Source organism: Babylonia areolata, chromosome 30 (genome assembly GCF_041734735.1).
Source record: "Babylonia areolata isolate BAREFJ2019XMU chromosome 30, ASM4173473v1, whole genome shotgun sequence".
Taxonomy (NCBI): Eukaryota; Metazoa; Mollusca; class Gastropoda; order Neogastropoda; family Buccinidae; genus Babylonia; species Babylonia areolata.
The window spans coordinates 9554915-9578914 of NC_134905.1; the positions used below are offsets into that span (position 1 = coordinate 9554915).

General features: G+C 40.7%; 1 protein-coding gene across 3 annotated transcripts in view; it reads left to right on the forward strand.

Moving 5' to 3' along the window:
* The window catches only part of LOC143275594 (uncharacterized), a 55841-nt gene that overhangs the window by 12147 nt on the left and 19694 nt on the right, over positions 1–24000 (forward strand). For 2 of the 3 annotated variants that reach the window (XM_076579815.1, XM_076579814.1), the window contains exons 2-5: positions 5673–5831; positions 7923–8263; positions 15913–15985; positions 17355–17479. In XM_076579815.1, the coding sequence (XP_076435930.1) occupies positions 7923–8263; positions 15913–15985; positions 17355–17479 (539 nt within the window). In that variant the 5' untranslated portion in view covers positions 5673–5831. Of the gene's footprint in view, positions 1–5607; positions 5832–7922; positions 8264–15912; positions 15986–17354; positions 17480–24000 lie in introns of those variants that run through there. The other variant, XM_076579813.1, reaches the window with a different exon arrangement.

Sequence of the window (24000 nt, forward strand, 5' to 3'; positions counted from 1 at the left end):
AAGATTGATTTATTAGAAGCTGAGTATGGTAACTTTGATATTATCACAGTATCTGAAACATGGCTTTCAGATTTAGACAGCAATAGTTCCATCCATATTACAAACTTCCATCCACCTGTTAGATGTGACAGAACAAACGATCCACATGGCGGTGTTGCTATTTATGTAAAAAATAATTTATATTGTAAACCTCGCAATGACCTTCATGTAAACGGTTTAGAAGCTGTATGGGTTGAGACAAAATTAGATCAAATAAGTTTATTAGTTGGATCTTTTTATCGTCCACCTAACTCCAATGTTAATTACTGGAATTTGATCGAAGAAAGCATACGTAGAGCCAATGACACCACAAACAAATTCTTGATTCTTGGTGATTTTAATACTGATTTCCTAACAATACCATCACCCCACTTAGTAGATATTTTGAATCGCTACCATATTAAGCAGTTAATAAATGAACCAACGAGGATTACCGAAGTAACAAGTTCATGCTTAGATCTTATACTTACTCAAAGCCCCAGTATGATCAAATCAACGGATGTCATGCCTGCTATCTGCAGTGACCATAGTGTACCTTATGTGGTTGTCAAGAATACAGTAGTTAGAGAACAGTCATTTAAAAGAACAATTTTCAATTACAATAAGTTTGATACATATAGATTTTGCAATCTCCTACACCAGGTTAATTGGGATGAAGTGACCAATAATAAAACAATTGACGAAAGTGCGGAAACGTTTTCAAATATTATAATGGATAAAGCAAAGCAATGTATGCCAACGAAGACTATCACTGTACGTCCAAATGATGTCCCTTGGATGACAGATGAAATTAGGCTGCTAATAGAGGAACGTAAAATAATTCATAAATTTGCTAAACAAACTAACAAACCAGAAGACTGACAACAATTTCGGTGTTTTAGGAACTATGTTACATATAGAGAAAAACAAAGACAGCTTGAGTATATCACCAATTTAGAAAATAAGATCACAACTTCATCCAATTTTGGAACAAAAGAATGGTGGAAACTTGTTAAGTCATTTTTGAGAAAGAAAGGTGTTGGGTCAGATGCAATTCCCCCTATTATATCTAATGGTATTGTCTATTATAAAAACAAAGATAAAGCTGATGTTTTTAACAACTTTTTCATTTCACAATCCACTCTTGAAGACAGCGAAAAAGATTTACCTGATATTCCATTCCTCGACTTAGAACTTACAGACATAGCGCTTACTACTTCTGATGTTGAAGGTGTTATTCTAAATCTAAATAAAAATAAAGCGGTAGGGCCAGATCTTGTACATAACAGATTGTTAATTGCCTCATTGCCAGCCATTCTAGACCCACTAACCAGGATTTTCAACAAAAGCCTTCATGAATCAAAATTTCCTCTGGTATGGAAAACAGCACATGTAAATCCTCTGCATAAAAAAGCTTCGAAGGAACTTTGTAGTAATTACCGTCCAAACTCTTTGCTTAGCTGTGTTGGTAAAGTCCTTGAGAGATGCATCCATAAGCAAGTTTACAAGTTTTTTTTTCATCAAATCATATTTTATCTCCTTCCCAGTCAGGTTTTATTCCTGGTGATTCGACAGTAAATCAGTTGCTCTGCATTTATAATGACTTATGCTCATCTTTTGATAATGGAGTCACAACCCAGGCTGTGTACTTTGATATATCTAAAGCTTTTGATCGAGTTTGGCACAAGGGACTTCTTCTGAAGTTAAGAGCGAATGGCATACGAGGCAAATTACTTGACTGGTTTTCCTATTACCTCTCTAACCGTATCCAAGCAGTTGTTATAAAGAGTGATAAGTCTGATTACAAAGGAATACCCGCAGGTGTTCCTCAAGGCTCTGTACTTGGTCCACTATTATTCCTTATCTATATCAATGATATTGGATACGACATCCATTCAAACATTAAGCTATTTGCAGATGATACAAGTATGTCCTTAGCACTAAACAACCCAAACATCCGTGCACAAACACTCAATTCTGACTTAGAAAAGATAGATTCTTGGGCTAAGCGATGGAAAGTCAAATTTAATGAGGGGAAAACAGAGTTATTAAATTTTTCTCGAAACACTGACACAATTTTACCTCTTACTTTTGGCATCACACCATTACAAAGTACAGACACACATAAACATCTAGGCGTCATACTCCAAAACAACTGTAAATGGGAGGAACATATTAAAAGTATAATCAATGCTGTAACTATGTTGGTTTCTTGTCTTAAGACGTATAAGTACAAGTTAAATAGGAGAGCATTAGAAATCATGTACAAATCATTCATATTACCACATTTTGACTATGCTGATATTGTTTGGGATAATTGCACAGATGCACAATCAGATTCTCTGGAAAATTTACAGCTTGATGCATTAAGAACCATAACTGGAGCTGTTCGTGGGACAAGCCACCAAAAAATATACCAAGAATCAGGGTTCTGTACACTTAAGGAAAGAAGGAGAAGACACAAACTTGTGCATTATTTCAAGATGGTTAACGGTCTATGCCCTAACTACCTAAATTGTCTTGTTCCTGGTCTTGTTTCAGACAATAACCCTTACCATAGACGCAGGTCATTGGAACGCACCGTACCAAGATTTCACACCGAACTCTATCGGAAATCATTCATACCATCTACTACTTATCTCTGGAATTCTCTACCTGATTATGTTAAAACCAGCAATTCCTTAAGCCAGCTTAAACATTACCTATGTGCTAACGATGCTGTAGTGCCTAGCTATTATTACTATGGTAAACGGAAGGAACAAATCATTCACTGTCGACTTCGTCTAGGGATTAGTGACTTAAGAGAAGATATGTTCAACAGACATTTAATAAACGACCCACTTTGTGCTTGTGGCACTGCAAGCGAAACTGCTGAACATTATTTATTATTTTGTCAAGACTTTCATATGGCTCGGGCAAACACAATCTTAAATTTATCTCCAAACTACATTCACGTTAAAATTCTGTTGCATGGAGATCCTGTTCTCCAAAATCATACAAATATATTCATATTTCAAACTGTCCACCAGTTTATCTCCGATTCAAATAGATTTTAGCTTAGAAAGTATTGTGAAGAAAGAGTACAACATGATTCTATTCGTAAAATATATGTTGAATTTTTTTGACTGACCAAATATTCAAGGTGAATGGATTGGCCAATGATCTGTTAGAATTTCTCCTCTCCCCTCTGTTCCCCCTCCTCCACCACCTTACCCTCCATTCTTCTAAATTTTCTTCTTCTTCGTGTTTTTCTTCTGTTAGGCCAATTACTTTGGTGATAATAAATTTAATCTCATGTTAATATTGATATTAGCATTATTTTACTATATTATGTACTGTTTGTTTATTTGTTTTATTTCATTATTTCATTACTTACTGTTTATGCATGTTATTTCATACAAGTCATAATATGGTTCATCTGCCGTCATGATAAAATTGAAGTGCAACGTTGTGAGCACAGTATAAGCTTTAAGCTTGTTGATGCTCTTTTGTCATTCAATGCATTGTAATCATGTGTATTGTTGAATAATTAAAGTTTATTTAAACCAAAAAGTGAAGGAATATCATCGCCACTGAGGGTGGGTCCTTTTCAGTTCACGAAGTGATTCTGAGCTCGCCACGCTCTTTGCAATCGGTTCGTGGCTGGTAGACGTTGCGATGTCACTTTTTTTCCTTTGAAGTTCGAACAGCACGGAACATAGCCGACTGGGTAGAGGTGGGCGAAAACTTCCTTGGCGTAACCTTGAAAGGGCCCCACCTCGCTTTCCCCGTTTCCTGACGGACTGAGTCTAGCGTGCTGACCGGTCGGTGTTCATTGTTGACGGTTCACTGCGAAACAAAATCGAAAAACAATTAGGAAAGAGAATGCTGCCTACACAGTCACAACCTCCAGCCTAACGATGGAAGTTGAAGCTGTGACACATGCCCTCCAGTGGCTATCATCCATCCATATGCCCGGAAACCAACATGCCATGATTCTAACCGACTCAATGAACCTCATACAGAAAATTGAAAATGGAATGGGAAGCCCAGAGTGGCATAAGGCAATGCGCAACTTTCAGATTAAAAAGCTTACATGGTCACACTGCCCGGGACATGCAGGTGTTAAAGGGAAATGAGTGTGCTGACAGACTTGCTGGTAACGCAACAACAACGAGCGGCCTACATCTAGGAAAATCGGAAATCCTCAGAAAAGTCAAAGAATATCAAAAAGAACAGGTACAAGGCCATCACACCATCGATCGCCTCAAAGAAATAAAAGCAGAGAGAGGGAGCGGCCGTAGGTCTAGCATGAAAGGTAGAGCACGATGCTTTGCAAATCAAACAAATATCGGCATCATTTCCAAACCAACATTGCGCAACTTTCTTCAAAACGGAACAGAGTCTGTGGGCTTTTCCAAATACAATAGACAGAGCAACACACTAGACGCCACGTTCTTGGCATCAGAGATCTTTCCCCATCCCTCTTGCGGCCAATCAGTGGCAGCCTCTGTGCGTGTGTGTATGTGTGTGTGGGGGGGTCTGTGTGGGTAGATGATGAGGTATGTGTGTGTATGCATGCCTACACTGTGGGAGCAACGGAATATTGGAACGTGCAGGTGTGCATATATATGTATCTTTGTATATATGTGTGTGGGGTTGGTGGTGGGGGATATGGGCGTATGTGTGTGTGCTTGTAAAAGTAAGGGTTCATCTGTGTATGTGTGTGTGTGTGTGTGCCGTGGAAGCTGCGATAGGTAGCCTAGAAATGAGTGTGTGGAGGAGGGGGGTAGAGGAAGTGCAGGGTAATGTGTGTGTGTGTGTGTGTGTGTGTGTGTGTGTGTGTGTTGGGGCTCATGTACGTTTATGTGTATTTGACTGTGCTTTCATATCTGTGAAACTGCATGTTTGGTGCATATCTGTTTTGCATATGTGGGTGTATGTGTCTCCATGTTTTACATTTATTTCCTTATTTATCATCAGTGTTGTCTTTTAAATTTTTTTTTATTTTATTATTATTATTATTATTATTTTATTTTATTTTTTAAAATTATTATTTATTTATTTATGTACGCTTATAGTTGACTTCATCAAGTTTTTGCGCCGTATACATATTATTATTAGTAGTTGTAGTTCTTTTTTTTATGTATTTATCTATTATTTATTCACACCCCCCCCCTTTTTTTTCTCAAGGCCTCACTAAGCGCGTTTGGTTACGTTGCTGGTCAGGCATCTGCTTGGCAGATGTGGTGCAGCGTATATGGATTTGTCCGAACGCAATGACGCCTCCTTGAGCTACTGAAACTGAAACTGAAAACTGTTGACGGTTGTAAATCATGATAGAATGAGTTGAAGTGAGATCTCAAAACACTGGACTCACCTACCTGTTCCCTAACACGCAGCAGCGTGTCACGCTCATATTGTAAGATCGCAGCTGTTTCCCTAACACACATAAACACAATCAAACACAAAATAAACATGACAGCTATCCCCGTGTTGCCATTGGTCGGCGCCATCTTGAATATGGCGTGTGTGTGTGTGTGTGTGTGTGTGTGTAAGACTTTTGTGTGTGTGTGTGTGTGTGTGTGTGTGTGTGTAAGACTCTGTGTGTGTGTGTGTGTGTGTGTGTGTGTGTGTGTAAGACTCTCTGTGTGTGTGTGTGTGTGTGTGTGCAGCCAGAGGGCGGCGCGGAGGCACGCAGTGTGCAGGCTGGTCAGTAAAAGGTGAAGCGGACAAGTGTGTGGTCAGAGGCTGTGGTGACCACACCGTGTGTCACTGTCAGTGCTGGTACCGCCGTCGCTTTGTTCCTTTCTCGCTGCTTGGGGCGTGACAAGGTAGGGTTGTACTATGTGTTTGTGTTCTGCATATGTGTCCGTGTATATGCGAGCATGTGGTGTGTGTGTGTGTGTGTGTGTGTGTGTGTGTGTGTGTGTGTGTGTGTGTGTGATAATGATATATTAACGTTGGTGATTCCAAAATGTTTTGAACGGAGTATTTTCAATTGACTGAAGCAGCGGGATATATTACTTCCTTACATCACTGTTGAGCACATGTTCAGGTGTACTTCCTTACATCACTGTTGAGCACATGTTCAGGTGTACTTCCTTACATCACTGTTGAGCACATGTTCAGGTGTACTTCCTTACATCACTGTTGAGCACATGTTCAGGTGTGATATTTTGTTTGCAAATACATGTATTCTTTCTAGTGAATTGATTTTAAAGTTTTTATTAGTTTTCCATCTACATTTAAGGGGTGTTATTTTTCTTTTTACATGTACATGTTTTGTTTACATCATTATTTGTAAAATTCATGTATGCCAACATTTTTATTGTACTTCGAAAGGGAAATCTGAAGCTGTTTCCATGAATACGATTCCACTAAACTATAGAATTATTGTAAGGACAAAGGCTGTCTGGGCGATACTTTGCTCCTTATTTCCCTGTTCAGTCCACTTCATCGTTATAACAAAATGAAGATTGAGACGATAACCAGCAGAACATGATTGCAGTGACTCGCAAACATAAAGCATGACAAAGTAGCTAATTCCAATCATCATTACACATTTTGGCAATAATTTAAATGATTCTGTCTTCAGATCTGGTATTGAACACGCAGATCCCCTACCCCTAACTGAGCTCTTTGTAGTTCCCAAACAACACAATACAATATGATGTCTGCTCATATCCTTTCAACGAAAACGGTACTTTTGAAATTATAATTATTATTATCATTACTGTTGCTGTTGTTCTCTCTTTGTTTTCATTTCTAAACATCACGACTGCTGCTACCACTACCGCTGTTACTGTTGCTGTTGGTTTTGACTATGTCATCGTCTTCATGTTGTTAAAGGTGAAAGATTGTTTGCTGATGACTGCGCACTCAACGCCAGCACACAGCAGAAGATGCAGTGTGAAATGGACTGCTTCTCACAAGCCTGCGACAAACTTCGGTCTCACCATCAGCACCAAAAAGACCCAAGTTATGTACCAGCCTGCCCCAGGAAAGTCATAACAGGAACTGCACATCACAGTGAAGGGGCAGAACCTCCAGGCGGTCGACAACTTCACCTGCCTGGGCAGCACGCTTTCTCGCGCAGTGAACATAGACGCTGAGGTCAACAGCAGGATCGCCAAGGCCAGCGCCGCATTTGGGAGACTCCATGAGAACGTCTGGGAGCAAAAAGGTCTCAGCTCTACCACCAAGCTGAGGGTCTACTGTGCAGTGGGCCTTACCACACTCCTTTACACCAGTGAGACCTCGACTGTCTACAGCAGACACGCCAAACAGCTCAATCGTTTTCATCTGATCTGTCTCTGCAGACTCCTCCACATCAGGTGGCAGGACAAAGTCCTCGACACGGAAGTTCTGGAACGAGATGGCCTCTGCAGCGTCTACACCCTCCTACAGAAAGCCCAAACCAGGTGGGCTGGACATGTGGTCAGAATGCCAGATTACTAAAGCAGCTGCTGTACGGATAACTGTGTCAGGGCAAGCGCTCAGCTGGAGGGCAGAAGAAACGCTACAAAGACTGCCTCGAAGCGTCTTTCAAAGACCTGGGCATCAACATCAACACGTGGGAGACGCTTGCTCTGGACCGTCCAGCTTGGCACAGCAAGATCACGACAGAAGCCCGTGCAGCTGAAGTCAGGCGCATCGCCGAGGCGCAACGAAAGCGTGCTGTAAGCAAGGCCCAAGCACCCACTCACTTGCGTCCCACATGTGGGCGAGCCTTCAGGGCCTGGATTGGTCTCATCAGTCACCTCCGGACCCACAGCCACCTTTCTTCCATCTGGTATTGGAAGCCATGGTCATCTTCGAATCCGAAGGACAAACATCATGTTCATGTTGTGCTTCTTGTTGTTGATGTTGTCGTTGCCATCATAATCATTATCATTTTTTTCCTTTTTTTTTTAATTCTCAAGATGGATCAAAACCTGACCTCATCCCCTTCGACCGTCCTCCTGACATCCGACGACTCTACCGTCACGATGACGATGACGGCGAAGATGACGCCACTCGACGAATCCACGCTTCCGTCAGGCATCGATGTGTGGAAGAAATGGCTGCAAGACTTCGTGGACTCTGGCTCCGGGTCTGTCAGCGTCCAGAACGACACCTACACAGTGGAGATTGAAGAGAAGCCCTCCATCAACATAGTGGTGGTGTGCGTAGCGGCGGCAGTGCTGGTGGTTCCTGGCTTAGTGGGCAACGCTCTGCTGATGTGTATCTCTAGGAGGTCCGAGCTATGCAGCTTCTCATACAGGTTAGTGGAGTGGCTGCTGGTTTGTGATGGTGATGGTGATGGTGATAGTGATGATGATGATGACGTGCATACTTATATGGCGCCTATCCTCGGTCGGAGACCAAGCTCTAAGTGCTTTACAAATACGGAGTCATTTGCATAACAGGCTGCCTACCTGGATAGAGCCGACTGACGGCTGCCACTGGGCGCTCATCATTCGTTTCCTGTGTCGTTCAATCAGATTTCTGGCACGCACAGATACACACTCAGGCAGACATGTAACATTTTACGTGTATGACTGTTTTATTTACCTCGCCATGTAGGCAGCTGTACTCCGTTTTCGGGGGTGTGCATGCTGGGTATGTTCTTGTTTCCATAAACCACGGATGCTGATGATGGAGATGATGATGATGATGATGATTATGATGGTGGTGGTGATCGTGATGGTGGTGGTGATGTTGATGATGGTGGTGGTTATGTTGATGATGGTACTAGTGATGATGCTGAAGATGGTGGTGATGATTATGATAATGCTAGTGGTGGTGATTGTGATGGTGGTGGTGGTGATGCTGCTGCTGCTGCTGCTGCTGCTGATGGTGATCATTATGGTGGTGATGATGATAATTATGGTGGTAGTGATGATGGTGGTGATGGCGATGGTGATAATAATGTTGATGATGATGTTGATGATAATGATGCTGATAATGATGATGATGTTGTTGATGATGATGATGATTATCATCATGGTGGTGTTGGTGCTGCTGCAGCTGATGATGGTGGTGCTGGTGTTGATGTTGTTGATGATGGTAATAATGATAATAACCACTTTGTGACTCTTTCCAGTCAGCCTATGAAACAGGACCCAGTACTTAGACCACTCTCTTGCGAGTGTCAACGATCTGCTTGCAGCTAAGAGTGAAGAGAAAATTTCTGTTCTACTGTTATTCGATTTTTGCACAGTATTTGACACTACTGACCAGCAAATTTATATTTTCCTGTTAAAAACTACTTTTTGCATTTGTTCTACAACACTCAAATGGTTCAAACCTTACTCTCCAACCCCTCTTTTTTTGGGGTGTTCAAGGTTCAGTGCTGGTTCCCACTTCTTTGTCTGATATCATTCAGACCCACTATGCTGCATATCAGCTCTTTACAGATAATGGTCAAGAACTGAAATCACTCCCACCACAGAATACATCAGCATTTCTTCGAGATTTTGAAGAAAGCTGTAAAAATCTGTAAAAAGCTAGATGAACAATAACAAATTCAAACTTAGTGATGATAAAACAGAATCTATTTTCTTTTTCTTCAGACCTGCCTCCTTCTTGTGCTCTTCTGTCGTCAATTAAAACAGGCTTCCATGATATCATGTTCATAAGAAATAAACGAAACTTAGGATTCATTGATTCCAAACTCTATTATTCTAAACTGGCTTGTGTGTGTGTGTGTGTGTGTGTGTGTGTGTGTGTGTGTGTCAGTGTGTGTGTGCCAAAGGGCCTTTCAATATCAAGCACCTTCTGTCTGGAATTCTCTTCATATGTATCTCCGTCACTTACCAACGCTGTCCTCTTTCAAAGCAAACAAACACCCGTCTGTTCAAACAGGCCTTTGGGTGTGACGAAGCATAGCTAATTGTCTGCATTCTACCTCCTCCTACCCACCCCACTTGGCCCTCTACTGAAGTCATCATCCACTGTGTGTTTGTGTCTGTGGGAGGATGGTTGTGTGTGTGCGCGGGCGCGGCCTGTGTGTGTGTGTGTGTGTAGGGTATTTTTGTCCTCTGTGTGTGTTTGTTCATACCTGCAATTTGTAATATTTTCTTGGTGTATAGACGCACATATAATTTTTTTTTTTATGTGTTGTTTTTTTTTCATGTGCAGAGGTATGTTATAATGCACAATTGTATGTGTTTTATGTACGGCACTTAGAGCCCATTATATGGGCAGTTTGTGCCATATAAATAACATTCATTATATATACATACAGAATATATATATATATATATATATATATATATATAGAGAGAGAGAGAGAGAGAGAGAGAGAGAGATGTATATATGTAAATATATATATTATATACATTATATACATATATATATACATATATATACAGATATATATAGGGTGGGTGTGTGTGTGTGTGTGTGTGTGTGTGTGTGTGTGTGTGTGTGTGTGTGAGAGGATGGAAAAGTGAGTGAAGTTGGAGAGGTGTGTGTATGTTGGAGTGATGATATTGTAGGTGATATTTTTTGACGAGTTTGTGACGACTTTTTTTTCACAATAATGTACTATATTTATGCCACCTGTATTGTGAAATGCTCTTGTTAAGCGCTGTATGAATGCAGATCATTGTCATTCTTGTTATGGTGATATCACTATGATGATGGTTGTGGAGTTGGTGATGATTAAAAAAAATTGTCAGTAACAACGTAAGCTTTATGAAAGAACAGAATTGTTTCATTTTCGGTCCAGGTTTTCTTAGTAAGCTGGCGCGTTTGAATACTTTCCGGGTTTTGTTTTGTTTTTAAACAGAGACCAGTATACTAGTAATCCCCCGCCCCCATCTCTCCTCAGTTTGCCCTGCCCTACCTCCGGCCCCCTTCCACCATAGGCATTTTCGCTTTTATTGTACAGCAGGAATCACACATGAACCTTGAAGGCTTTTCCTTTTTGAGGGGTGAGGGGTTGGGGGGTGAGGGGGGGGGATGATCGCGGGGAGGGGGGAGAAGGGGGTGTGGGTGCAAACACTAATACAAATTGTCACAACCCGTAAGGGGTTGCCCATGAACCCCCGCCCCTTCCCAGACTAGCTAACGTCCCGACAACACAAACACAGAGACACAGAAGAGTTCAGCTCGTTTTACTGTGTTCAAGCAAAAATACCTAAATAAATGAACGCCACAAACCCAAGCATTACACACACAAAATGATAACCTTTGTCTAACTACAGCCCAATTCTACAATTTTGCAGTCAACTGCAGCGCCAGTTCTGCTCAAACACGCTGCCAGAGTTCAGACACACGCTGACAGCCGAGGACGGACAACGCTGGTGGTTTGCTGGCTGAAGCTGGTCGGGCAAGAGGGACAGCGGGAAAGTGGGAGCGGGAACGGGAACGGGAGTGAGGGAGTTTCGGGGTGACACGTTAGAAGAGGGACGAGGACCATTCCAGACTTGTGTCCTGGAGACCCGTCGAAGGCAGTGGCACGGAAGGGAGGGAAACACAGGAAACCTGTAACACCTCGCTGGCTCTGTAGACTATGTTCTTTTTTACTAGTTGCTAAAGAGTACATCCCCCCCCCTCCCCACTTATCTCTTCCTTAAGCAATATACATTACGCTAAACAAAGCAAGTGGATAACCTTTTACATGAGCTATCGGCCTCGGCGTACAAAGCTATCGCCGTGAAAAGTATTTGATCCGTCTATTTTCGCTTTTCCAAATAATAAAAGGGTTAAACCAACACACAGCCCCAAGACGTACATTATGACTAACTGCAAATGGCAATAATATTTCAGTTTTTATCATGCTAGTTCCGAATAATAAACAGCATCAGTCGGGCTACAATTACAATTACATCACATTTCCATCCCCACAAAAATGTTTGGGAAAATTTACGTACTGCAATTAGACATCACCATTATAAAGAAAACAAACCTGAAACAATCCGAGCTGAATATAATTATGGCAAAATGATATACCTAAACACAACAAATTTACTAATTCCCTCCAAATGTTTAGAGATAAAAGAATGCTGGATTTAAAAGATTTCCATAAAATAAACAAAAAACATCACCCCGACCTTGCAAGCAACCTAAACCTCACTTTGGTGTCAACCAACATCACAATTCACATCTCTACATTAATATTACGCAGACAAACACAGACTCCCTCACCTGTCACCAGGTAAATAGGCACACCACTGGCCCAGGGTGAAACACAGACCCACACACACACACAGAAAGAAGGGGGTGACAACGAACACATCCCACTACTTCTGTTAGACGACACCCAACAGCTCCCACGCTGGAACGGTCATCCGTCTCTTGACACAGCTTGGCATCAAAAGCCCCGGGAAATTTTTCTCTCCCCACCTGATAGACTTCTGAACTCGCTCAGAGTTCAAAAAACGTTCAGGAAAAGAGACATGACACACGCATATCCTCAGATATGCACGTGTAAAAGCATGAAAGAGAGAGAGGGAGGTGAAGGAGAGGGATGGAAAGAGGGGGGAGAAGGGAGAGAGAGAGAGAGAGAGAGAGAGAGGGGGGGGGAAGAAAAAGGGGGAGAAGGGATGGAAAAGACAGTTGCACATGAACACATGCATAGAAACCGTCACGAGCCGTGACACAAGTACAGTGTCTTTCGCCTAAATATATTTATACAGTAAACTACCTCTTAAGCTCCGACCCCCACTTTGTACAACGTCCACTCTAAAGATGGGGATGGGCGTTTTCTTGGTACTTTTCGGGAGCCTGTTAACCGCTGAATTGACGCCTCCACTAACTGGTCGCCAGCGACAATTTGACAGAGCTCTGTTAACTGCTGAATTGTCGCAGGCACACAAATCAGCAGACCGACAACAAATCAACGTTTGACAGACCTCCGCTGAATTGTCGCTGGTCGATAACAAATCAGCGGATCGGCGACAATTCAGCTTGTTAGAGAACTGTGAATTTGTCGCCGGTCGACGACATTTCAGCGGACTGGCAACATATCAGCGGCTGATTTGTCGTCGTTATTTCCATCACAGGCAATTCATGACTGTAACACTTTGTTTTGATTTGTGTGTGTGTGTGTGGGGGGGGGTGGGGGTGGGTGGGGTGGGGTGGGGTGGGGGGTGGGGGGTGGGGGGTTCTGTGTATGTGTGTGCTAACTAGCTCGGGAGCATGTCTATGTTCCCCCAGGTATATTTTCTCCAGGGCCTATATTCCTCCAGGTCTATGTTTCCCCACGATAGCCATGGTCAGTGGTCAGCAGTGGTCAGTACTGCTCGGTGGTCAGCGGCAGTCTAGCAGTCAGTGGTGGTAAGTGGCCATAATGTTCAGCCGTGACCGGTGGTCAGAAGTGGTCAGCGGTGGTCCGTGGTCAGTAGTTGTTAGTGGTCGTTAGTGGTCAGTAGTGGTCAGCGGTGGTCAGTGGTCAGTAGTGTATAGTAGTTATCATTGGGTATAGTAGTGGTCACTGGTCAGTAGTCGTCATTGGTGCTCAGTGGTCTATGGTGGTCAGAGATCAGCTGTGGTTGGTTTCAGTTGCGGTCAGCAGTGGCCAGTAGTCAGTAGCGGTCAGTGGTCAGTAGTGGTTAGTACTGGTCAGTGATGGTCAGCAGTGGTAAGTGATCAGCAGTGGTTAGTGGCAGTCAGTCGTGACCAGTGGTCAGCGGTCAGTAGTATCAAAGATGGTCAGTGGTCAGTAGTGGACAGCAGTCGATAGTGGTTAGCAGTGGTTATTTGTGGTCAGTAGTGGTCATTGGCGGTCAGCGTTGACCAGTGGTCAGTAGTGGCCAACTATCGGCAGTAGTCAGTGGTTAGCGGTGGTCAGTGGTTAGTTGTGGTCAGTGGTCAGCAGTAGGCAGCGATCAGCAGTGGTAAGTGGTCAGCAGTCAGTAGGTCAATAGTGGTCAGTAATCAAAGCCAGTGAAAAAGTATTAATACTGCTTAATGTATGGTGGTCAGCAGTGATTCCAGACCTGGGATAACATAGACCTGGGATAACATAGACCCAGGGTAACATAGACCTAGGGTAACAGACCCAGGGTAACATAGACCCAAGGGAACATAGACCTGGGGGGACACAGACCTGGGGGAACATAGACCTGGGGGGGAACACAGACCTGGGGGAACACAGACCTGGGGGGACACAGACCTGGGGGGACATAGACCTGAGGGGACATAGACCTGGGGGGACACAGACCTGGGGGAACACAGACCTGGGGGGACACAGACCTGAGGGGACATAGACCTGGGGGGACACAGACCTGGGGGGACATAGACCAGGGGGGACACAGACCTGGGGGGACACAGACCTGGGGGAACATAGACCTGGGGGGGACACAGACCTGGGGGGGACACAGACCTGGGGGGACACAGACCTGAGGGGACATAGACCTGGGGGGACACAGACCCGGGGGAACATAGACCTGGGGGGACACAGACCTGGCGGAACATAGACCTGGGGGAACACAAACCTGGGGGGACACAGACCTGGGGGGACACAGACCTGGGGGGACATAGACCTGGCGGAACATAGACCTGGGGGGACATAGACCTGGGGGAACATAGACCTGGGGGGACACAGACCCGAGGGAACATAGACCTGGGGGTACACAGACTTGGCGGGACATAGACCTGGGGGGACATAGACCTGGCGGAACACAGACCTGGGGGAACACAAACCTGGGGGGGACACAGACCTGGGGGGACACAGACCTGGGGGGACATAGACCTGGGGGGACACAGACCTGGGGGGACACAAACCTGGGGGGACATAGACCTGGCGGAATATAGACCTGGGGGGGCACAGACCTGGGGGGGACACAGACCTGGGGGGACACAGACCTGGGGGGACACAGACCTGGGGGGACATAGACCTGGGGGGACACAGACCTGGGGGAACATAGACCTGGGGGGGACACAGACCTGGGGGGACACAGACCTGGGGGGACACAGACCTGGAGGAATATAAATCTTTGGCCCGGCTGAGAGAAAATTTTGGGGGACAGAGACCTAGGGGTACATAGAGATGACCCCACTTAGCTCTTGTACACAAAGAAACAAACATACATTATCTTTAACTTTCTTACATGTTTTCGATCTTTTCATCGTTTTTTCTTTATTTGATTCATTCATTTCGTCCTTCCCCCCATTTCGTGTTTAAACCTTTTTCTGCCTTTTTTCTTCCCTTGCTTAAATCCCGTCATTTCTTTTTTCTTTCCTTCCTCAGTTTCTTACATCATTGTTTTCTTCTTCTTCTTCTTTCTTTCATTTCATGCTTCTTCATTACTTTATTTCTTATTCCTCTTTGACTTCTTTTCGTCTTCAACATCATCAACACTCAGGAAAACGAACAGCGGCAATTTGGCGTTTGCAAAGAAACCGCCGATCGGCTACAATTCAGCGAATTCAGTTGTGAACAGAGCCCAATGGATGAACAGAGCCCAAGGGATGAACAGAGTCCATTCCCTTACTTGGTTTCACTGGATGGGCCGGGAGTGAGAACGAAACGCAGTTGCTGAAACCGGATATTACGTCACGGAGAAACGTGATGCTCTCACTGGGGTTTTCAATGACACATCTCATGCAGGCGTTCTGTTCTTTATCTGAAAGCCTGAATCTGCACTGTCTTGTAAAGCAGCAGCATCACAAATAGCAAAGACAATTATCATCAGCTTATGACAGTTTTCTTCTTCATCTTCTTCTTTCCAAATTTGGGGGTGGGTCTCTCTGTAAGGTACTTTACACTGTGCACAGTTTTTAACAAATGGATGAGGGGTGGGGGCGTTTACAAGCTGTTTCAGTCTGTACAGTTTTTACCACAAATGGGGAGTGGGCGTTTGCCAGATACTGGACGTATGCGATGTAGCTCACAGTACTTGTTCTCACACAGGTTTGCGCAGATCCCGTATTATGATATACACAGCCATTCATTTTTCACTCCTGAAACTGATGTTGCAGTGTGTACCTGAAGTGGACCAGTGTTACCGATTCTTTGAGCCTGGTTACCGTTTATCTGCCCGTTGCGTTACAGGTAAGTACTCTGCATTGTCAAACAGTGCAGGTAAGTTCTCTACATTGTCAAACAGTACAGGTAAGTACTCTGCATTGTCAAACAGTACAGGTAAGTTCTCTGCATTGTCAAACAGTACAGGTAAGTTCTCTGCATTGTCAAACAGTACAGGTATGTACTCTCAATTGTCAAACAGTACAGGTAAGTTCTCTGCATTGTCAAACAGTACAGGTATGTACTCTCAATTGTCAAACAGTACAGGTAAGTTCTCTGCATTGTCAAACAGTACAGGTAAGTACTCTGCATTGTCAAACAGTACAGGTAAGTTCTCTGCATTGTCAAACAGTACAGGTAAGTTCTCTGCATTGTCAAACAGTACAGGTATGTACTCTCAATTGTCAAACAGTACAGGTAAGTTCTCTGCATTGTCAAACAGTACAGGTATGTACTCTCAATTGTCAAACAGTACAGGTAAGTTCTCTGCATTGTCAAACAGTACAGGTAAGTACTCTGCATTGTCAAACAGTACAGGTAAGTTCTCTACATTGTCAAACAGTACAGGTAAGTTCTCTGCATTGTCAAGTAAGGACACTGGTGTAGGTAAGACCACTGAAGCAAGTCCAGCAGGAAGTGAGCATGCAGAGATTCGTGTCCCACACGCGGACCGGGGTTTGAACCCCTGGCCCCTCCCCGCTCCACTGGACCTTGAATTGTGGTCCAGGTACTGATAATTGGAATGAGACGATAAACCTGGGTCCTGCGCCCAGCATGCAGTTAGCACAAGCAAAAGAACCTACAGCAACAAAAGGATTGTCGTTGGCAAATTCCTGTAGAAAAATCAGCTTTGATAGTTTCACAAATATATTTGCAGACATAAAAATGGGTGGCTCTTACTGTGGCTAAGCGTTTTCCTCGGAGAGAGCAGCCCGGATTTCACACAAAATAATATGTGGTGACAAAACTAATACAATGCAGTGCAATAAATACAATGCAATACAATTATCAAGTAATGTAGATAAGGACATTACTGCATCATGAAAACAGCAACAACAACAAAAACAACAAACAAAAAATGACCAGACTCATACTGCTGTTTGCTTGCTTTTTATATACACATCTGTATTACATGTCTCATATTGGTGTGTGTGTGTGTGTGTGTGTGTGTGTGTGTGTGTGTGTGTGTGTGTGTGTGTGTGCGAGAGTGGTAAACTGCTTGGTTGATTGACTGGTTAGGTAGGAAGGTAGTTGGTCGATTGGTTAGCTAGTTGGCCGATTGGTCAGCTAGATCTTGGGCAGGTTAGTTAGATGGTTGGTTAGTTGACCCAACTTCCCTTTGTTTGTATGTTTCGAAATAAATCTGATGTACTTTTCTGTTCACTTCATTCTGCAGATAAAAGACGTCACCATTTACAACAGTTTGATGTCGACTCTGCCTGTGTGTCGGGTGTTAAAATTGTTCGACACTGTCCCCCGAAGAATGTCCCCTTGGATTTATGTAGCCTTCTCAGTAGACAGGTGATTGTCTTTGTTGCCTTTTTGTGGTTGTCTTTTTTTTTCTTCTTCTTTTCCATTCTGGTGACACAGAACGTTGTCATTTTGGGGTGGAGGTAAATCCGTGATTCGAAGATAATTATATACATCAATTCTTTTTGCTTTGGGTCAAGCTATGGAAGTCCGTTTCTTCTTTGGGGTGGGGTAAACTATGGAAATCCGTTATCAGATGATATATACACCGATTCTTTCTTCTTTGGGGTGGGGTAAACTACGGAAATCCGTTATCCGATGATATATATACACCAATTCTTTCTTCCTTGGGATGGGGTAAACTATGGAAATCCGTTATCCGATGATATATACACCAATTTTTTCTTCCTTGGGGTGGGTAAACTATGAAAATCCGTTATCCGATGATATATATACCAATTCTTTCTTCCTTGGGGTGGGGTAAACTATGAAAATCCGTTATCCGATGATATATACACCAATTCTTTCTTCCTTGGGGTGGGGTAAACTATGAAAATCCGTTATTCGATGATATATACACCAATTCTTTTTTCCTTGGGGTGGGGTAAACTATGGAAATCCGTTATCCGATGATATATATATACCAGTTCTTTCTTCTTTGGGATGGAGTAAACTACGGAAATATGTGATTTGAAGATATATGCATCAATTCTTTTTGCTTTGGGGTGGGGGTAAACTATTGAAATGCACGATTCGAAGATATATACATAAATTCTTACTACTTATTGGGTGAGGCGAACTGTGTGCCGGGTCCATCTCTTGTCTAACAGTGTGCCCAGAAAAAAATGTTCCCTTGAATTATGTCGCCTTACCGGTAGACAGTTGATTTTTGTTTCGTTTATTTTTCTTTATCATTCTGGTGTGTGTGTGTGTGTGTGTGTGTGTGTGTGTGTGTGTGTGTGTGTGTGTGAGAGAGAGAGAGAGAGAGAGAGAGATAGATGGAGGGTAGTGTTTTTATTTTTTTATTAAGTGGGATATGCAGAGAAAAGATAAACCAGAACAGTGAAATTATGAATCTGTAAACAGCAGTTACCAACAAGAGAGGCCAGGCCCCCAAGACTCACTTGTGATACGCACTTTATCCAAGAAAGGAACCATGAAGGGGGGAAAAAAAAAGAAAAAAAATCGTTAAACATTTGTTCGGTATGAAATATTATTAAGCATGAAAAAAGCGTATTGAACGAATGGTTCAGTATGCTACAGATACTTTCCCCCCCTTTTTTTCCTTGCATTGAAGGTTATATTTCCTTTAATGAAACATGTTTGACATAATTTTGCACAGTTCACATATGTCACTATAAGAAAATTACATCCTTGACACATTAGGCAATTGCAATGAATTTCAATGACTGTTAACTTGCAAGGGTATTTCTATTTCTTAATACACGAAGTACAAAAAAATGTAATAAAAAAGAAAATAAATAATTTAAAAAAAAAACAAAAAAACAAAAAAACCCGCCCCCCCCCACAAAACCAACTAATTATCAGTCATTAAAAAATTACTGATGGTAATGTCTGGCATGTATCAAACACATTCGACCCGTTTGCACATTTATGAAACGTCTGTAATCAATGTCTTGTAAGACAACCACTTTGCTTCAAAGTCTTGTATGTTAGATTGCAATCTTGCATTGTGTTCTTCTATTTTATGACGCCAAGAAATGTATCTTTCAAAAGGTGTTAAGTTGGGCCTGCATTTGTCAAATTTACATTTATGAATGTACATTTTCCCAAGAAGTATCAACAGGTCAAAAACTGTATCAGTGCGTACAATTTGAGCAATGCCAAACAGTACTATGCTTTTAGTTATTTTAATATTTGTACATGACACACATTTCACCTTCAGTAACTCGTCAAAATTCCGCCAGAAGTGTTTTGAATGTTGGCATATCCAAAATATGTGCTCAATGTTGGCCTTTTCATTGCTACAAAAATCACAGTAATTATTATTTACAACCCGCATTTCTTTCAGGACAATATTAGTTCCAAGGATTCTGTGTAATATGCGTAACTGAAGCCATTTCAGCTTAATGTCTTGACTTTTGTTTAATTTGTAAAATGCTCCTTTCCATGAAATTTCTTTTTCTATTTTCTCAGATCACTTTGAACAGGACTTTGGAAGTTTTTTTGTTTTTTTCCCCCGGACTTTCTTGTGTCGACCACCGTTTTATTTTGTATATGAATTCATTATAACAATTCATAGTAGATGGAAAAGAAAGGGAAAAAAAAACAAAGAAAAAAATTGAATACAGTGAACATTAACAATAACATCGTCATCAGAAGTCATTATACTTGTAATATATTGTTATTTTTCTTTTTTTCCTTTAAAAAAAAAAAAAATCAATTTGGTCAAGGTGGATGCATTTTCATGTGTAACAGTGCATTTTTATAACATATAATAGACATTATATCTAGGATCGGCATAGAGTTATGGACACTTTGCTTAGCTAAGGTAATGTGAAAAGAACACAACCCATACATTGTTTTCTGAAAAAACAACAACAAAAAACAAACAAAAATACCAACAACATATGGAGTACGTTATGTATGAACACATTTCGCTAGTTTTCTATACGTGACTATATAAAACACTCATTAGACAGTGATGTTAAACATTATTACTTCAGACACATAAGTGCACATGAATACACACACACATATATTATTTACATACTCGCATACTTACACATTCACGTATATCTGTTCTTCAAGTATAAAAATATATCACTGAGCCTTCATTATTGTTGTGCATTTTGATCTTTCATCATATTTTGTTATGGGTTATTGTTTTCAAGAGTTTTATATATGGACACCATTTTCTCGTAAATACAACGCTTAACATTTCCGTTGAATGAATGTATCTTTCTACTTTATATCTATTTCTTAAATCATTCAGAAAGTGCTCTATACATGGTTTAATCTTATTTATTCTGCATTTATAAACAAAATATTTTGCAAAAAGAATAATATAGTTGAAAGATTCATCTGTTTTTTGTAATTTCATCATTTCTAAATAGAACTAATTCTATGTTTAACTTAACGTTTGAGCAAGTATCATCTTTCTTTTAAAACGTTCTCTAGTTCCTTCCAAAACAATTGAGAGAACTTGCAAAACCATAGATAATGTTGTACTGAATCTATTTCATTTTTACAGAAATTGCACTTGTCACTGTTTGTAATACCCATTTTCTTTAGAATTTTGTTTGTAACTAAAATGTTGTGACAAATTCTAATTTGAAACCACTTCAATTCTATCTCTTTTACTTTTTTTATTTGCTTCATGGTGGTTACCCAATTAACGATGATATCTAATTTTTGCTCCCACTTAACAAAAGAATTTATATTGTAAATAAAGAGTGGTTCAAGAAGTATATCATAATATATTTGCGAGCCTTTCATAGAAGAGGAGATTAAGTGTAGTGCTTTCGATTGTTCATTACAGGTTTTATCACTTAGATAAATATTGTGTGTAATTAAGTAACTTTTTATCGAATGTATCAATCCCATATACACTAATTAATTTACATTAATATTATATTTTTCTGTAAAGCACGTGTAACTAAAGAAGCACCCATTCTCATCAACAACATCTCTAACCAGAAATATATTCTTGTTTGTCCAACATTTGTAGTGGATTGTATTGTTACCAACTCTAAATTTGTCGTTATAAAAGAGGGGCTGTGCAAGTACCTCGTTTGGCTCATTTAATTCTGTTTGTTTCGTAAAATTCGTGTATGCCTGAAAAACATCTTTCCAGAATTGGTTACATTCGATAGTTAGAAACTTTCTTGAACCATACAGATGTAGTGTTGACATTTTATAAGTAAGATTCTCTTCCACTTTGGTGTTCCTGTGTGTAATTTCCTTATCCATGTTATCTTAAGAGCATGTATACACTTTTCTATGTCTGGTATACCTATTCCTCCATTTGCAACATTATGTATCGAGTATTTTCTTTTAATTTTATCTGTTTTTTTTTTATATCCCATACGAATTCATAACATAGTCTCTAAAATTCTTTTACTTCTTTGTCTGGAGGGTTTGGAAGAAGAATCCATAAGTATATTAGCTTTGAAAGTATGAGAGATTTGAGAATAGCAATTCTACCGAGGGGTGTGCATATACGCTTTGACCAAATCTTGAATAATTTTTTTGCTTCTGTTAATTTGACTGTTAATTTGTTATTTTTGATAGATCGTCTAAAAACCATATACCCAAAAGCTTGAATTGGGGAGGGGGGGTCCATTTCATATTCTTTTCTGGGAGATATTTCCTTTTCGAATTTTTCATACACTCTAACCAAACATTTAGCGTTTTGCCATAATTTAACTTCAGACCTGAAAATTCTTTAAATCTATTTGGTGTTTCGAATAATTTCTCATACGATTCTTTATCTCCATCTAACGTAAATGTTGTGTCGTCAGCAAACTGACTAGTTTTAAATTCGGTGTTCAATATGCTAATGCCTTTAATACCCTCATCGTCCGTTTTCTTGCATGCCAGAATTTCAGAGCACAATACAAATAGGTACGGCAAAATCGGGTCTCCCTGGCGGCACCCCCTTTGTATTTTGAAACTCTGGGATACCTTACCATTTACTATGACATATGACTTTATATTTCTATAAAAAGTGCATACCCATTTACATATATCTTCTCCATATCCAAAAGCGTTTAAGACCTTGTTCATATATACCCAGTTTACCGAATCAAATGCCTTTTCAAAGTCTATTGAAACTAGTAAGCCTGAAATGTCTTCTTTTTCTAAGTAATGCATGATGTCATATAGTATTCTTAAGTTATCACCAATATATCTACCTGGAATGGAACCTGTCTGATCTTCATTTATTAACTTAGGCAGGACTGACTTAATTCTACTAGCTATACATGCTGATCCCATCATATAAATAACGTTTAACAAGGATATAGGCCTCCAGTTTTTTAAGTATTCCCTTGGTTTATCCCCTTTTGGCAGGCATGTAATTAATCCTTCTTTCTGTGTCGCTGACATTTCTCCACTTATAAATCCTTCATTCAGTGATCTCACAACAAAGTCACTAATGTCTTTCCAAAAAAGTTTGAAAAAATTTACAGTCATTCCATCTGTACCTGGACTCTTGTCGTTCTGCATTCGCCTAATAGCATCTGTGGCTTCGTGTCTTGTAATTAATCCTTCTAGTTGTTTTCATTCTGTCTCATCAAGACTGGGTAAGTTGTTTACATAATCACTAATATCTAAAGCTTTTACATTCTGTTCTTTGTATAGGTCTTCATAATAATGTCTTGTCGCCTTTAGTATTTCATCTGTTTCTGTCACTATATTACCTTGATCTGTAAATAACTTTAACATGTGTTTATTGATAAAGTGACGTTTTTCAAGATTACAAAAATATTTACCTACTTTTTCACCCTGAGATGCCCATCTTGCTTTAGATCTTAAAGCTATCCCTTCCTTTTTCAGTTTCCTTAATTGTATGAGCTCTTCCGTCTTCTCCTGCAATCCTCTAATTATATTATACGACCGAACTTCCTTTTCGAGTCGTTGTATTTCCTTTTCTAACATTTCCTCTTTTTCTATTTGTTGGTTTTTCTTTCTTATTCCAAAAGTTATAGTTTTTGCTCTTATCTCCATTATCAACACATCTAAAAAGAGCTGGCTGCTTATATTAAACTGAATTTCATCATTCGGGATATTACATATGTTTTCTCGTGCGTAAGGTAATACTGCATACTGTTCCTTTATTTTCTCTATTGCTTCTTTCACTAACCTAATATAATCACTGTCTCTAAGTAAAGATGAGTTAAATTTCGAAAAATGGTTTTCTTTTGGGTTCTGTATTAAATACTAAGTCAACTTTGACAAAAGAGTGGTCACTTCTATAACCGTACAAAATATCAGCGTCTTTAACATCAGTAACCAGGTTATCTGAGATCAAGAAGAAGTCAAGACGGCTTTATTGTAAGGGAGTTGGTCTCCTCCAAGTGAATCTTAAGACTTCAGTATTGAGGTCCCTCCATATATCTACTAACTGTAGATCATCTATCATCTTTAAAACTCTTTCTTGTGCTCCCTGATTATTCACATGCTTATAATTGTGGTAGTCTACGTTGGGATTCATTACTAAATTCCAGTCCCCTCCCATTATGACGTTAGAAATTTCTTGCTCTTCAACTTTTTTCTGAATTTCTTCAAAAAATATAGGGTCATCTCTGTTAGGGCCATAAAGGTTTACTAATAGAATTTCGATATCAAATATGTTTGATACCAAAATGATATAATTACCATGAGTATCTGTAATTTTTTTTTTTTTTTTTTTTTAACTGAAAGTTGTTATTCAGCAAGATAGCTACTCCTCGTGACCTAAAATTATTGGATGAAAAAACACATTCATAAGCCCATTCAGCCCTTATTTGTCTCTCCATTTTTTTGTAAAGTGTGTATCTTGTAAAAAATAGACTGAATATTGTTTTTGTCTTAAGTATTGTAAAACATCTTTTCTTTTTTGAAAGCAC